General features: G+C 37.8%; 1 protein-coding gene across 5 annotated transcripts in view; it reads left to right on the top strand.

Annotated features, from left to right (window-relative positions):
- The window catches only part of KIAA1328 (KIAA1328 ortholog), a 360311-nt gene that overhangs the window by 206101 nt on the left and 136618 nt on the right, over positions 1–17592 (top strand). For all 5 annotated transcript variants that reach the window (XM_003406322.4, XM_023543878.2, XM_064294594.1 and 2 more), the window contains exon 7: positions 13136–13806. In XM_003406322.4, coding sequence (XP_003406370.1) covers positions 13136–13806 — 671 coding nt within the window. The remainder of the gene's footprint in view (positions 1–13135; positions 13807–17592) is intronic.

Below are 17592 nucleotides of genomic sequence, written 5' to 3'. Positions count from 1 at the left end.
TAATATAGACATTTTATTTTCTAATAACATTTTCTTTTCAGTCTTATATTAAACATCTGTCTTATTTTTAAAAGGTACCTTAAAGATTCAGAAAACCTTCCTCCAACTCAGAAAGTTACCAACCTTCAGTATCAGCAAATTTTTTTTTTATGCCCAAGCTAAGTCTCTCACACCTCTTTTTAAACCTTGTCCTTTTCTCATTGTGTTTTTTCATCTAGTCATTAGCCTGTGTCTACCTAAGTCAAGAAACATGCTCCAACTTTGTCATGAGCCAAAAATGCTTGCAGTTCCTCCTCCTCCTTTTATGCTGTGGATCCCATAGCATGGCATGTTGAGGACTTCATTTCTACCACTTCTAATGTGTAAAGATGTGGCCAAGGATGTGGTTCCTTTTGTGTAAAACAAATCCTAATATGCTACTGCTTGAACTCAACTTCTTTAATCTGCTGTGATCCATAGATCATTTTCCTGTTTAAAATTTTTTTCTTTTTTAATTTGAACCATTTGTTTTTCCTGCCTAGGTGTATTTCTCTGTATACTTTTATGCTCAATATCATTCTGCTGATTTCTGATTAAGCACTCCATCCAAATCATTTTTATCACATAGAAAACATGTGACTAGATAGCACATCTCAAGTGATATCATTCAGTTTGCTTATTGGGTTTTGATCATATCTTCTTATATTCATAGAATCCTTTCATTGGAAGGGCACTCAATGTAATCATCAAGTTCAGCTGGCAAACTACTGCTGGCCAAATCCAGGCCCACTGCATGGTTCTATACAACCCGTGAGCTAAGAATGGTTTTTACATTTTTTAATGGTTGAAAAAAGAAGAATATTTCATATGTGAAAATTATATGAAATTCAAATTCCACTGTCCATAAATAAACTGAAAAATAGCCATATCAGTTCATATACATATTGTTTATTGGTTTTGTGTCTAAATGTGGAGCTTAGTAGTTGGAACAGAAACTATATGGCCTGCAAAGCCTAAAATGTTTACTCTCCAGCCCTTCACGCCTGACTCCTGCTGTAGAGTTATGAAAATGAACAAAGTAGAGTTACATACGACCCCATGGATGAGCCTCTAAAATATAATGTTGGGTGAAAGAAGTAAGATACAGAAGAATATATATCACATGATTCCAAGAATATACTTAAAAAATACAGGCAAAACTGAATTCTAGTATTGATATTTAAGCAGGCAAGTATTAAGACAAAGAATTATCCACATAAAGGTAGGGACAGTTGTTCCTTTTGACGGGAGAGAGGGAAAGGGTAGTGATTGCAAGGGCCCGTGAAGGGTCTTCTGCATGCATCCAATGTTCTGTTTCTTGGATGGTGGTTACATGGTCATTGCCTTGATATTATTCACTGAGCTGTTCATATTTGTTTTGTGTTTTTCTGTGTTTATATCTCATATTGTTGTTGTTAGGTGCTGTCAAGTCAGTTCTGACTCGTAGTGACCCTACATACAACCGAACGAAACACTGGCCGGTTCTGTTCCATCCTCACAATCATTATGCTTGAGCTCATTGTTGCAGCCGCTGTCAGCTAATGTTGTTGAGGGTCTTCCTCTTTTCGCAGACCCTCTACTTTACCAAGTCTGATGTCCTTCTTTAGGGATTGGTCCCTCCTGATAACATGTCCAAAGTATGTGAGATGAAGTCTCTTCATCCTTACTTCAAACGAGCATTCTGGCTATGCTTCTTCCAAGGCAGATTTGTTTGTTCTTCTCCCAGTCCATGGTATAAAAAAAATACCACATCTTAATTCAAAGATATCAGTTCGTCTTCAGCCTTCTCATTCATTGTCCAGCTTTCACATGCATATGAGGCAATTGAAAATACCATGACTTGGATCAGGAGCACCTTAGTCCTTAAAGTGACATCTTTGCTTTTTAACATTTTAAAGAGGTCGTTTGCAGCAGATTTGCCCACTGTAGTGCATCTTTTGATTTCTTGACTGCTGCTTCCATGGCATTGATTATGGATCCAAGTAAAATGAAATCCTTTACAACTTCCATTATTTTCTCTGTTTATCATGATGTTGCTTATTGGTTCAGTTGTGAGGATTTTTGTTTTCTTTTATGTGGAGGTGTAATCCATAGTGATCTTTATCAGTAATTGCTTCAAGCCCTCTTCATTGTCAGAAAGCAAGGTTGTGTCATCTGCATATCACAGGTTATTAATAAGTCTTCCTCCAATCCTGATGCCTTATTCTTCTTCATATAGTCTAGCTTCTCAGCTTATTTGCTCAGCATACAGATTGAATAAGTATGGTCAAAGGATACGACCCTGACACACACCTTTCTTAACTTTCAACCACACAGTATCCCCTTGTTCCATTCGAATGATAGCCTCTTAGTCTAAGTACAGGTTACTCATGAGCACAATTAAGTGTTCTGGAATTCCCATTCTTCACAGTGTTATCCATAATTTGTCATGATTCACACAGGTGAATGCCTTTGCGTGGTCAGTAAAACAGGAAACTTATTTCTGGTATTCTCTGCTTTCAGCTAGGATCCATCTGACGTCAGCAGTATCCCTTGTTCCATGTCCTCTTGTGAATCCAGCTTGAACTTCTGGCAGTTCCATGTTGTTGTACTGCTGCTACTGCTTTTGAATGACCTCAGCAAAATTTTACTTGTGTGTGATATTAATGATATTGTTTGATAATTTCTGCATTCTGTTGGATCATCTTTCTTTGAAATGAGTACAAATATGGATCTTTTCCAGTCAGTTGGCCAGGTAGCTTCTTCCAAATTTCTTCACGTGGACGAGTGAGCACTTCCAGTATGGCATCCATTTGTTGAAATACCCCAACTGGTATTCCATTGATTGCTGTAGCCTTGTTTTTTGCCAATGCCCTCAGTGCAGCTTGGACTTCTTTCTTCAATACCATCAGTTCTTGATCATGTGCTACCTCCTGAAATGGTTGAACGTTGACCAGTTCTTTTTGGTACAGTGACTCTGTATTCCTGTCATCTTCTTTTGATGCTCCCTGTGTTGTTTAATAATTTCCCCATAGAATCCTTCAATATTGCCAGTTGAGGCTTGAATTTTTTCTTTGGTTCTTTCCGCTTGAGAAATGCCGAGTGTGTGTCTCCCTTTTAGTTTTCTATCTCCAGGTCTTTGCACATTTCTTTACAATACTTTATCTTCTAGAGCCACCTTTTGAGATCTTCTGTTCAGCTCTTTTACTTCGTCATTTCTTCCTTTCACTTTAGCTACTGTACATTCAAAAGCAACTTTCAGAGTCTCTTCTGACATCCATTTTGGTCTTTTCTTTCTTTCCTGTCTTTTTAATGACCTTTTGCTTTCTTCGTGTATAATGTGTTTGTTGTCATTCCACAACTCATCTGGTCTTTGGTCATTAGTGTTCAATGTATCAAATCTTGAGTGTTCTCTAAATTCAAGTGGAATATACTCAAGGTCATACTTTTGCTCTTGTGTACTTGTTCTAATTTTCTTCATCTTCAACTTGAACTTGCATATGATGGTCTGTTCCACAGTCAGCCCCTGGCCTTGTTCTGATGGAGGATATTGAGCTTTTCCATCATCTCTTTCCACAAATGTAGCCAATTTGATTCCTGTGTTCCCGTCTGGCAAGGTCCACGTGTATAGTCTCCGATTATGTTGGTGAAAAAAGGTATTTCCCCTGAAGAAGTCATTGGTCTTGCAAAATTCTGTCATGTGATATCCAATGTCATTTATATCACCAAGACCATGTTTTCCAACTACCAATCCTACTTCGTTTCCAACTTTCCAATCACATTCCAATCACCAGTAATTATCAATGCATCTCGATTACATGTTTGATCAATTTCAGACTCCAGAAATTGGTAAAAATCTTCAATTTCTTCATCTTTGGCCTTAGTGGTTGGTGTGTAAATTTGAATAATTGTCATATTAACTGGTATTCCTTATAGGTATTTGGGTATTATCCTGTCACTGATAGTGTTGTACTTCAGGGTAGATCTTGAAATGTTCTTTTTTGATGATGAATGTGAAGCCATTCCTCTTCAGTTTGCCATTCCTGTCATAGTAGGCCATTTGTCTGATTCAAAATGGCCAGTACCAGTTCATTTCAGCTCACTGATGCCTAGGATATTGATGTTTATGCATTCCATTTCATTTTTTATTACTTCCAATTTTCCTAGATTCATACTTCGTACATTCCACATTCCAATTATTAATGGATGTTTGTTTGCACTTTAAGTTGTGCCACATCAGCAGATGAAGGTCCTGAAAGCTTGACTCCATCTACGTTATTAAGGTCAACTCTACTTTGATATGGTCTATTCTGGAGAACGTTCCATGTGGGTTGGAAAAGAATGTGTACTTTGGAACTGTTGGGTGGAGTGTTCTGTATGTGTCTATGAGGTCAAGTTGGCTGATTGTGCTCTTTAGCGCTTCGGTATCTTTGTTAAGTTTCTTTATAGATGTTCTGTCCTTTAGCGAGAGTGGTGTGTTGAAGTCTTCTACTATTATTGTGGAACTGTCTGCTTCTCTTTTTAGTGCTGTTAGAGTTTGTTTTACGTATCTTGGAGCCCTGTCACTGCGTGCATAGATGTTTGTTATGATTAAGTCTTCATGATGGATTGTCCCTTTAAGCACTATATAGTGCCCTTCTTTGTCTTTTATGGTGGATTTTGTTTTAAAGTCTATTTTATCTGAGATTAGTATTGCCACTCCTGCTCTTTTTTGGTAGTTATTTGCTTGATATATTTTTTTCCATCCTTTAATATTTAATAAATTTGTGCCTTTGTTTCTAAGGTGTGTCGCTTATAGACAGCATATTGATGGATCCTTTTCCTTTTTTTTTTTTTTTAATCCATTCTGTCACTCTGTGTCCCTTTATGGGTACATTTAGGCCATTTACATTCAGTGTAATCATTGATAGGTGTGAGTTTATTGCTGTCATTTTGTAGTGCTTTTTTTTTTTTGTGGTGCTAACGTTTTCTTTGTTACTCTTACTCTCCTGTGTTGAGTTCCTTTTGTTTTTGTAGATTTTGTTTTTATTGAGACTTTGTTTTTCTTTTTTATTTTGATGAGTAGGTTTGTTAACTTTCTTTGTGGTTACTTTGAAATTTACCCCTATCTTCCTAGGTTTGACTCAGTCTATTATTACTTGGTATCGCCTTGCGTTCCTCTCCATCAGAAAGTTCTAAACCTACACTGTCTATTCCCTCTTTTGTTGTTCTGACGTTATTGTCATTTACAGGTTAACTTCTCTGGTTCCCTGCTGCAATTCTTTTGGTTTTGGTTAGTCCTTGAGAGTTCATTTCCTGCACTGGTGTCTGGCTGGTACAATCGTGCATCCTAGATTCAGGCTGTGGTCTGATATTTGTTCTCAGACCGAAGGACTCCCTTTAATAATTCTTGTAGGATTGATGTGGTTTTTACATATCTCCTTAATTTCTCTTTATCTGGAAATGTCCTAATTTCACCATCATATCTGAATGAAAGTTTTGCTGGATATCTCATCTGTGGTTGGCAATGTTTTTCTTTCAAGGTTTTATATATATCATCCCATTGCCTTCTTGCCTGCATGGTTTCTGCCAGATAATCAGAGCTTAGTCCTGTTGTTTATCCTCTGTATGTGACTTTTTTTTCCTCGAGCTGCTTGCAGGGTTTCTCTTTGCCTTTGGTTTTAGCGAGTGTGATTATGATATGCCTTAGTGTTTTTCTTTTGGGGTGTATCCTGTATGGGATTCGTTGAGCTTCTTGGATGGTCAGCTTTTCATCATTCATGATATTAGGGAAGTTTTCTGTCAGCAATTCTTCAACGGTCCTCTCTCTGTTTTCCATTTTCTCTCCCTGTTCTTGAACTCCGATCACTCGTAAATTTTTGCTTTTGATTGTATCTCATATAATTCTCAGGGTTTCCTCATTTTTTTCTTTTTTTTGATTTTTCCTCAGAGTTGTATCCAAGTGTTTGTCTTCAGTTTCAGTGATCTTGTTTTCCATCATTTCAAACCTGCTCCTCGGTCCTTGTATGATTCTGTCCATTACTGAAATCTTGTTTATCTTTTGGAATTCTAATTTTTGTTTTTGTATGATTTCTAGTTGTGAATTTATTTTGGCATTTTGTTCCTGTATTATTTTCCTGAATTCTTCTATTTTTTGGGTCTGTATTTTCACGAATTTGTCTGCCTTTTCCATAAATTTGTCTAGTTTTTTCTCTTTTGTCTGCTTTTTGCTTCAACTCTTAGATAGCTCTGAATATTAAAGATTTGAATTCCCTGTCATGTAGTTCTAGTGCCTTTTCTTCTACTGGAAAGTCATCTGGTATTTTATTTTGGATGCCTACTGGAACTGTCCTCTCCTGTTTTTTAATGTTTTGATATTGTGTGCTGTCTTCAGGACATTAGGTAGTTATTTTCTTCATTCTTGATTGTAGATTTGTCTCATCCTTTTGTTGTTGTTGTTTTATTTGGTTATGTCTGAGCAGGTGAGCTGTGTGTTCTTTGTTGTTTGCTCGTCTATAGTCGCGATAGTTTTCCCCTCCTTGTCTAATAAGTGGGGCTAGTCACTCATCTATGATGCAGCGGGGAAGGTCTTGGGTGGGTTATTTGTGGCACGTACTAGGGCCCAAAACAAAGGAAAAACACAAGCACACACACACACCCCTCAGAAAAAAAGTGCAAAGGGAGCTTGCCGTTGGAGTGGAGAGATGAGAACCCAAGAAATGGAGAGAAGCAAAAAGGAAAAGAAACAGGGAAAGAGAAAAAACAAACTAGATAAAAATTTGGAAAAGAAAAAAAAAAGTAGAAAAGAAAAGCCCCTAGGGGTCCCACCAGTGTGGGGATGAAGACTGGGAACTCTCCCAGGCTGTGCAGTATAGCCTGGCTAGAGGGTGTATACATGTCACAGAGCACCAGGTATTCAGGAGACTGGAAAAGAGGGTAAGTATAGACAAAGGGCAACTGAGAAGTGAAGAAAGACAGAACAGGAAAAAGAGAGGAGGAAAAAAGAAAGGAAAAAAAAAGGGATCCTGCCTACAGGGCTGCACAGATTGGGGGAGTAGCTCCTAAGCCATGCAGTGCAGCCTGGCTAGAAGGGGCTCCCATGTGTGAAAAGAGATAGAAAACAGACAGACAGAACAGAGCAAAACAAGCAAAAAAAAAAAAAGAAAGAAAGAAAGGAAAGGCCCCAGGGATCCCACCAGCATGGTAGTGTGGGCCGGGGGAGAGTATCCCCATTCTAGCAGGGCTTCACAGCCTTTCAAGAAGAAGCAAAGAGGGCACATGGAGCCAGGTGTTCGAGAGAAAGGAGGGGGAGGTGGTGGGAGGCACGGAAGAAACCAAAAGAGACAGAAAGGAGCTACACCAGCTCAGGGAACTCGCCAGTGCAGATGGGGCGAATCCGAGCAGCCCAGGGCAGAAGCAGTTGCCTCCCGGCCAAGAGACTGCTGCTGGCGGGAAGCATAGGAGACTGAAGGGGAGGGGACGAAGGGTGGGGGTTAGGAAAGCATATATTCCTTGTTACCGGGTGCTCTGTCTCCTGCTGGGAACTTGGTGAAGCTGCTTTCCCATACCCCCTGTCCGCAGATCTGCAGTGTGGGTGGGGCAAATCCAAGTGGCATGGGGACTGCACTTCCCAGCCGGCCAAGCCACGGCAGCCAGCCAAGCCACGGCAGCCAGCCAGGAAGCTCAGAAGTAGTGCAGCGGGAAGAGAATGGGGGGGGTGGGAAAGCATGTATTGGTGGTTATGGGGTGCCCTGTCTCCTGCTGGGAGCTCCATGTAGCTGCTTACCCGTGCTCCCTGTCAGCCAATCCCCGACAGGAGTCCAAGATGGCAATCCCTGCTGAGTTAGCTGTTAAGAAAACTCCTCATGCATCTCTCCTCCCTCTCAGTCCTCCCTCAGTTTCTTATTCCATTCAGTATTTGGCTGAGTTCTTTATCTCTTCTTTTGACACTCAGGTTCCAGGAATGACATTTGTCTCTGTTTTACTTATTTTTTTTGGGTCTTTGCTGTGGAGGGACGGCGTGGTGCTTCTGCCTATGGCACCATGTTGGCCGGAAGTCCTTCAACTCTACTTTGAGGAGGCAGCTCTTCCCCAGTGATCTTTTGAGTGCCTTCCAACCTGAGGGTCTCTTCTGCCAGCATTATATCAGACAATGTTCCACTGCTATTCATAAGTTTTCACTGGCCAATTTTTTCAGAGGTAGACTGCCAGGTCCTTCTTCCTAGTCTGTCTTAAGTCTAGAAACTCTGTTGAAACCTGTCCACCAAGGTTGACCCTGCTGATATTTCATATACCAGTGACAAAGCTTCCAGTATCACAGCAACACGCAAGCCACCACAGTACAACAAACTGACAAGTATGTGGCAGTATTTTACATTAAAAAAAAAAGAAGTTAAAACAACAACAACAGCCTGGAGTAATGAAGTATTAGGATTTAGAGCGAGGCATATTTCCACTTCTCATGTGTACTGTTCGTGTAACCTTGAGAAAGTTATGCTGCTTCATTGACTCTCATTTTCTCATCTGTAAAATGGTAATCATAATAACTACCTTACAGAGTTATTATAACAATTAGAGGTTGAATATGTAAAAAAATACAGCAGCTTAAGTCACAGTGTGTTCTGGGAGCATGTTGAACACTCAGTGGTCACTGAAGGTGACCATTTAGAGCCAAATTCTCTCAGCAGAAATAATTTGCATAAAGGTCTTTCCTGGCCTCCAGTTTTCATTTCACATGTTTAATTCCTTGAAAAGTATTTTGAATTGTTTAAATGTCTTGGTTTCAGTAAGTACATCACAAAAGGAGATATCCAAATGATCAATAAGCATAGGAAAAGTTGTTCACCATAACTATGTACCAGGGAAATGCAAATTAAAACCACAGTGAGATTTTACTACACACACACCAGAATGGTTAAAAATAAAAACACTGATGCTCCCAAGTGTTAGTGTAAATGTGAAACAACTGGAACTCTTGTACGATGGATATGTACAACGGAATGACAACTTTGGAAAACTTTTTGGCAGTTTATAATAAAAGTTAAACATGCTTACCCTGTGACTAAGAGAAATAAATACATGTCTACAAAGAAACATGTACAAGAATATTCATAGCACCTTTATTCATAATATTTCTAAACTGGAAACAACCATCTGCTTCAGTCAGAGAATGGGTAAACAAATTGTCATACAGGCGGTTCCCGGGTTATCAACGTCTGACTTACAGACAATTCATACTTAAGAACGGACTGCCATAAATCCTATTATATTAAAAATTTGAGTCAAATATATATAATGGTGCATAATAACGAATTCATGAATGACTTTGTGACATTCATGAAAACACTGCATGGTTTAGAAGTGTTTCTCAAGTGTTTTATAAGCATAGAAAGGTAAAAGGTATACTATACACTAAGACAAACATTCGATTAACTGATGTCAAATAAGAACTGTGTGTACTTGTTCCGGCTTCCCTACAAATTCAACTTAAAGACAGATTTACGAGCAGATCTCATTGATAACCCAGGGATTGCCTATATATTCATACTGTGAAATACTATCTAGCAATAAAAAAGAATGAACTATTCATGCATGCAGCAACTTAGAAGCTCAAAAATTATGTTGAACTAAAGAAGCCAGGTGCAAAAGAGTAGCATACTGTTTGATTCCGTTTAAATGAAGTTCAGAACAGGCAAAGATGATCTATGGTTATAGAAGTCAGAATAATGGCTACCCCTGGAAATGTGAGGAGTTGGTATTGACTAGAAAAGGCACAGGAGCACTTTCTGGAGTGATAGAAATATTATGTAACTTGAGATGGGTGATCGATACATGGGTATATGCAAATGTAAAAATTAAATCAAGCTCTACACTTAAGATCAATGCATTTTATTGTATGTAAATTTCGCCTCAATTTTTAAAACATCTCTTGGTTTTTAATTTAGTGTTATGTGTCTGAAAAATTAATATTCAACCCATATGCCAGAGGCAGCAGCTTGGGATTTGTATTGTTAGTTTGAACCTTAGTTAAGAGAAGTTATATCTGTGAATACCACATAAAAAGAACATAGAGCAGTTCCAGAAAGGAAAACGCATCTGTTTCATTCGGGCCTTTTGTGACTTCCATGTGTCTCAAGGGCAATATCTGTCTTCTATTCTACCAATAAAATGACCTAATTTCTTAAATTCAGACTCTAGAAGGGAGTGTTCTGTTTGTCTTCTTTTCCTCTTCCTTAGTAACACGTGATTCAGCCTAATCATGGATGTTAATATTCTTTTTCTTTAGTTACTGTAACCCATAACCCAACTTGAATTATTCTACTCACCTGACACAGTCAGCCCATACTTACTGAGAATATACTATGTACAAGCCAATGATAGTAATAATAGGAAACATTTTTGAATACTGACTTTATATTAGGTACTATCTGAAGCACTTTATGTGAATTATCTCATTTAATCATCACAGCAACCCTAAGAGGCGGGGCAACATGTTAATGCAAGACTGACATGTTTTGTGTGAAGAAGAAAGTTGTAACTGAACTCACTCTCTTCAGATGATAGTTTAGAGATAATCTGTTGTAACCAAGTATGCCTTTTGAGTATCTCACCCACTAATGCACACAGTGTTCTCCTTAAAGGAAGTTTGGATAAATATGACTTTTTTTTTCCTGTTTGTTAATGGCACTGTTGTAAATAGGTACCCATAACTGCCGGACTTTCTCACCGCCACATTCAGTTTTGAGGTACATGCTGTGTCTTACTGATGAGGTCTGTTTTACCTATGAAGACTAAGGCTTAGGCAAGCTGAGTAACATGTTATATTAGTTTTCTGTTGCTGTGTAACAAATTACCATAAGCATAAGAACATACTTGTGGCTTGAAATAACACATATTTATTGTCTTGCACTTTCTGTGGTTCATGACTCTGGGCACAGTTTCGTTGGGTCCTCTGCCCAGGCTGCAATCAATGTGTCAGCTGGACTGCATTCTCATCTTGAGCTTGAGGTCCCCTTCCAAGTTCACATGGTTGTTGGCAGCCTTCAGCTCCTTGTGCCTATATTATTAACACTCCCATTTTCTTGCTAGCTCTTGACCAGAGTCCACTCTATGTTCCTAAATGCCAGAGACCATTCTGTGCATAAAAAAAAAAAAAAAATTTTTTTTTTTTTCTTAGAGACCATTTTATGCACTGTGCCACCTGACCTCCTCCGCTCATCCTCCTGCAACATGGCAGCTTATTTCTTCAAGGCCAGCAGGAGAATCTGTCTAACTCAGGGAGGCCACCAGATACTCTTTTGAAGGGCTTGCCTAATTAGGCCAAGCCACCCAGAATAACCACCCTTCATTATTTTTATTAACTCAGAGTCAACTGATTAGGAACCTTAATTACATCTGCAAAGTTACTTTTGCCATGCAGTGTAACTATCACAGGAGTGATATCCTTTGCATTGACAGTTCCTGCTCACACTCAAGGGGAAGAGATTATACAGGACATATCTTCAAGGGGGATGGGAATCTCGGGGCCCATCTTAGAATTCTGCCTACACACATGCAGAAGCCACCTGGCAGATAATTGGCAAAGCCATATTCTCTTTCCTTCAAAACCATTAAGCTGCATTGCCTCTCAAAAACATAAAAAGTTGATCACAAAAAAAATTCTAGAAATAATACCTGATATTTGTGAGTAATTTAGCAATCAGTCCCATGAAAGTAAGTGTAGGCTATGTTAATGCCTAAAAATGGACGTATGAAAATAATGTTAAGGGACAAAAATTATAAAATAGCACATACATGCTTACTATTATTATGCTAGTAACACATGGATTAGAAAATACGTGGTGATGTAAGATAGTTGGTTTCTTGTTATTTCATATCTCTGTTTAAGTAAATTTAGAAAATCTTTTGCGTATTGAACACTGATCCACCAACCCAGAACACTGATAGTAACCAAATATATCAAAAACAAACGAAAAATCCCTCTTTGTCTTATATTCATACCCACCGAAATTATCTTTCACTTTTCACAGACGGTTGTTTGCAGGAAAGCTTATTTCAAGGATTCAACAGAAATACGTCTTTTCAACAATTTAGGCTTCTAAGGCCAAGGCTGGCAGTGAAGCAGATGGAGATGTTCCATAATACAGACCAGTGGTTCTCAACGTGTGGCCCCAAATCAGCAGCATCAGCATCACCTGGGAACTTGTTAGAAATGCAAATTCTCCTGTTCCGCTCCAGATCGACTGAATTGGAAACTCTGGAGATGAGGCCCAGCAATTTATGTTTCACAAGCCATCCAGGTGATTCTGATGCACACCAAAGTTCAAGAATTGCTGATAATAGATTAAGTTTTGCTCTCCCTGGTAGAATAACCCTGAAACTAAAACGCTGGTCAAGCTCACTGTATTGGCCTGTCGAATGTAATATGGAACTGTTCCTATCTGTCTGAGGCCTATCAGATTGCAATCACTTGAACAGCCTAGTTGAAAATTCACTCGTAGTGTATAGCTACAATTAAATATATTTTGTATTTAAATAACTGCTTTTGATTAGAATCATATTTTATTGAAAGTGGTTGGTTTTATCTATGTTCCATAAAGATATTTATAAAAACTCATCAGATACCTAGTAGTAAGTAACTAACATCCTATTCAGTATAAGGTGAAATGTTTTACATGAAATCTCATGCTGTGTAATGGTCAACCAAGGGGTATTTTTTAAGGTGAGCAAATAGATTTCTTGACTCAGTATGCAAAATTAAACATTTTAAGACATTAACATTTAATGCTTTTGCCTTTTTTGTGTGTGTGTGTGCTTTAGGCGAAAGTTTACAGCTCAAGTTAGTTTCTCCTACAAAAATTTTATGCTTTTGCCTGTTTTTAAAGTTGATTTTATGTAACCCTCATTATTTGCAGTTCCTGAAATCACCAAAGATCTTGCTTAAGCAGCATGTAGGTTGTTTTTTCTCATCTTTACATGGAGTTACTTAAATGTAGATTGTTTGAAAATGGATTTAGCTTTGTGGCACATGTCCGCTTAGATGTGTAAGTGCTGTCATTAATTGTTTGGTAAAAATATATCATTGATTCCTGAAAATCCAAAAGATAGAACTTGTTTTATTTTGTACTTATTTGACAGGTGATCTTGTGGTTCCTTTTAGGTATCCAGTAGGAAAAGTGCTCTTCGATCTTCATCTATGGAATTGGATGGTTCCTACTTGAGTGTAGCCAAACCACAAGCATATTATCAAACCAAGCAAAGGTCTATGTCTGCAAACCAGGACTCAGCTTCAGAATCTCTTATGGAGTTTAGGAACAATCCTTTGAAACTAGCAGCCCTTCATCATCCCAGCAAGGGTTTAGACAGGGTGCCACTAGAGACCAGAACACTTAATTATTCATCTCCAGGAAGAAAACCAGTGGATGTAGTCCCTATAGAGAAGGCTCCACTAGAAGAGTTGAAGATGAAAGAATGTCCAGACTTTAAACCTCCATCTAGTCAATGTTGTGGTCATAGACTTTCTGAAAATGTAGATCATGTTCATGAGAGCCATCCTAAAAACATGGCCCCTCAGTGTTCCAGTACACATCCGGAATCATGCATTTATTGTGGGCTTTCCTGGGCATCTCTGATGCACAGTCGAGGGGCACTGCATCCCAGTGAAACTGATATCAAAAAGCAACTCTCAGAAGATAGAAGGCAGCAACTTATGCTTCAGAAAATGGAGCTGGAAATTGAAAAGGAGCGCCTTCAGCATCTGTTGGCCCAGCAGGAGACAAAGCTTCTCCTAAAACAGCAGCAGCTTCATCAGTCTCGACTGGATTACAATTGGTGAGTCTACCTGTTCTTTTAGCAATGGCTGTAGATTGGATAAAAAAAAAAAAAAAAAGATTGGATAACAGAGTGTAAAATGGCTCATGTGTTATTATAGCAAATGTGTAGAAACAGAGCTTCCCTGGCCTCCTGGCTTGATCAAGATGAATACCAACTATGACTAATAAGTAAATTCCCTCGTCTTCTTTGGAGGTCTTGAAATGTTACCTTGTCTTCCAAAATGTTAGCTTAGAATAATCTACTACTTAGCAGTCCAGTGTAATTTTTGCCAAATTCCAAAGAGAACATTGTTAAATGATATTACCATTACAAAAAATTCTGTGCCTTTTGATGTCATTGTAGAGAATATTAGGCATTAAGTAAAAGCTTGAGTTTCAGGGTGTGGAATCAGATTGCAAAGAAGTGGTTAGCTATCATCTTTCCATATTTATCCATCATAATATAACATATAAGAAATGATGGGAGCCTTCTAACATCAACCTTTTCTGGCAGTTGAAGCATAACTTGTTCATTAACCAATTCTTATAAATTTCCCCACATTTAGGCTGTTATTCCCTTAACAATTTCTCCCTAAGAACAGTGTTTCAAAAGCTAAATTGCAGGTTTTTACAGGGAAATACTTATATACCCCTGCCATTTCCTCCTTGATCAAACCTACCATTTCCATTTTATACACATTCTTATTACATATACACCCCATACAGACACACTTAATAAATGTGTTATTTTCTGTTACTTCTTGGAGTTACTTTTCTTTCACTATCAGAACATGTCTACTATTTTTTAGATTTCTAATTTCTTTGGAAATTCCATCTTGATGTTTTTCCCTCCTTGTAACTAACATCTACTTTCCTGGAGCCCAAAGTGGTCTTCTTCTTTCACTTGCTTCATGATTAGACATGAAGTAAGTGAAAATGAAGTCTTTTATAACAAGGTTGTCACCAAAGGCCAAGATGTTTCAATTTTATGACCCTAGTTTCTATCCTCCGGTTAATGATAGGCTCTCCTGAGATCTTCACTCAACAAATACTTATTGAATGCCTTTGATACCTAAGGAATGGTTCTAGGAACTTGAGAAGGGCACAGTCTAGTAGGGGAGAGTGAATAATTTTAAAATAGCCGTAATGATAATTTTTATAGCATTGCATATTCAAATAATGCTGTGTAATGATAATAAAGTCCTTATTCTCTTTGTCATGCTAGCTCAGTTGAGAGAGCTAGGAAACCCAGATTTTGAACAAATTTTGTGTATGTATAAGTTGCAAAAATGTATACAGATTTATAGCTATATTTTAACTTTTATTTTGAAATAATTATAGATGCACATGAAGTTGCAAAAATAGTACAGAGAGATTCTGCGTACCCTTCTCTCAGGTTCCCTCAATGGCTACGTCTTACATAACATAATATCAAAGCCAATAGATCGACACTGGTACAATGTGTGTCTGTGGTTCTGTGCCATTTTTATCACGTGTGAAGATTTGTGTAACCACCCCACAATCATATGCAGGATTATTTCATCCCATAGAGATCTCCTTTATGCTACCCCTTTATAGTCATACACACCCATTTCTGTCCCCACCATCCCTAACCTCTGCAAATCACTAATTTTTTGTCCATCTCTATGATTTTGTCATTTTGAAGATGTTATATAAATGGAATTATACAGTATGTGACCTTTCAAGATTGGCTTTTTTTTTTTTTTTAGCATGATGCCGTTTAGATTCATATGGGTTGTTTTATATATAATAACTATTTACTGCTGAGTATTGCTGAGTAGATTCCATGATATGATTGTACCAGTTTGTTTAACCATTTACTTATTGAGGGACAATTTGGTTATTTCCAGTTTTTGTGTATTACAAATAAAGCTACTGTGTACATTTGCGTATAGATGTTCATGTGGACTGAAATTTTCTAGGTGTTTAGAATAAAACCTGTGGATGAAAGCTAGGAGTATGGTTACTAGGTCATATGGTAAGTGTGTATTAAATTAAATACTCATTTAATTTATACTACATATAAAGTTTATAATATATTCCTACCAGCAATGTATGAGAGAGTCAATTTTTCCACACCCTTGCCAGCATCAGATATTGTCACTAATTTTTATTTCACCTTGGAAACCCTGCAGGGCAGTTCTGCTCTGTCCTATAGGGTTGCTATGAGTCGGAATTGACTCGACAGCACTGGTTTTTTTCTGGGAACATGTGAGTATGGATTACACCTCAACATAAAGAAAACAAAAATCCTCACAACTGGACCAATAAGCAACATCGTGATAAACAGAGAAAATATTGAAGGATAGCATTTTACTTGGATCCATAATCAACGCCCATGGAGGCAGCAGTCAAGAAACCAAATGACGTATTGCATTAGGCAGATCTGCTGCAAAAGACCTCTTTAAAGTGTTAAGAAGCAAAGATGTCACTTCGAGAACTAAGGTGCGCCTGACCCACGCTATGGTATTTTCATTTACCTCATATGCATGCAAAAGCTGGACAGTGAGTAAGGAAAACTTATTGATGCCTTTGAATTGTGGTGTTGGTGAAGAATACTGAATATACCATAGACTGCCAGAAGAATGAACAAATCTGTCTTTAAAGAAGTACAACCAGAATGCTCCTTAGAAGCAAGGATGGCGAGACTTCATCTCACATACTTTGGACATGTTATTAGGAAAGACTAGGCCCTGGAGAAGGACATCATGCTTGGTAAAGTAGAGGGTCATCAAAAAAGAAAGACCCTTAATGAGATGGATTGACACAGTGGCTGCAACAATGGGCTCAAACATAGTAATGATTGTGAGGGTGGCACGGGACCTGGTGGTGTTTCCTTTTGTTATACATAGGGTTGCTATGGGTTGGAACTGACTTGACAGCACATAATAATAACAATAATAATAATAATATATGAGTAGTGATACTTCCTTGTGGTCTTAATTAGTGTTTCCCTGATGGCTAACGAAGTTGAACATAAGCTTGTTTGCCCTCCTTCCATTTTCTTCGGTGAATTGCCTCTTCAATATCTTTTTCCTATTTTCTAATTGTATTGTTCGGGTATTTTTACTGTTGCGTTTCAAGAGTTCTTTATAAATTGTAGATATGAGTCCTTTGTCAGATATATGGTTTGCAAATATTTCTCCCAATCTGTAACTTCTCTTTTCACCCTTTAACAGGGTCTTCTAGGGAGCAAAAGTTTTTAATTTTAATGAAGCCCAATTAATCAATTCCTTTTTTTTATGGATTGTATAAAATTTTTATCTTGAATGGATGTTAAATTTTGTCAGATGCATTTTCTGCATAAACTGATATAATCATTTGATTTTTCTTATTTAGCCTGCTAATATTGCATTGATTGATCTTCAAATATTAAACAAGTTCTTCCTAGAATAAACCCTACTTGGTCATTATGTATAATTCTTTCTGTATATTACTGAATTCTACTTAATATTTTGATAAGGATTTTGTGTCAATATTGATGAGGGATATTGGTCCGTAATTTTCTTTTTTTCATACTGTCTTTGCCTGATTTTGGTATCTAGGTAATACTGGCCTCATAAAATGAGTTGAGTTGTTCCCTCCACTTCTACTTTCTGGTAGAGATTGTGTAGAATTGATGGCAGTTCTTTAATCATTTGGTAGAATTCCCCAGTGAAATTATCTGGGCCTGAAGATTTCTTTTTTGGGAGTTTTTAAATTATGAGTTCAATTTCCTTATTAGTTACAGGGCTATTCAAGTTATCTGTTTGAAATTAAATGAGTTGTAGTAGTTTGTGCTTTT

This window comes from Loxodonta africana, chromosome 11 (assembly GCF_030014295.1).
Source record: "Loxodonta africana isolate mLoxAfr1 chromosome 11, mLoxAfr1.hap2, whole genome shotgun sequence".
Lineage (NCBI taxonomy): Eukaryota > Metazoa > Chordata > Mammalia > Proboscidea > Elephantidae > Loxodonta > Loxodonta africana.
Note: the sequence above shows the minus strand (reverse complement) of the source record. Positions and strands in the feature narration are given on the sequence as shown.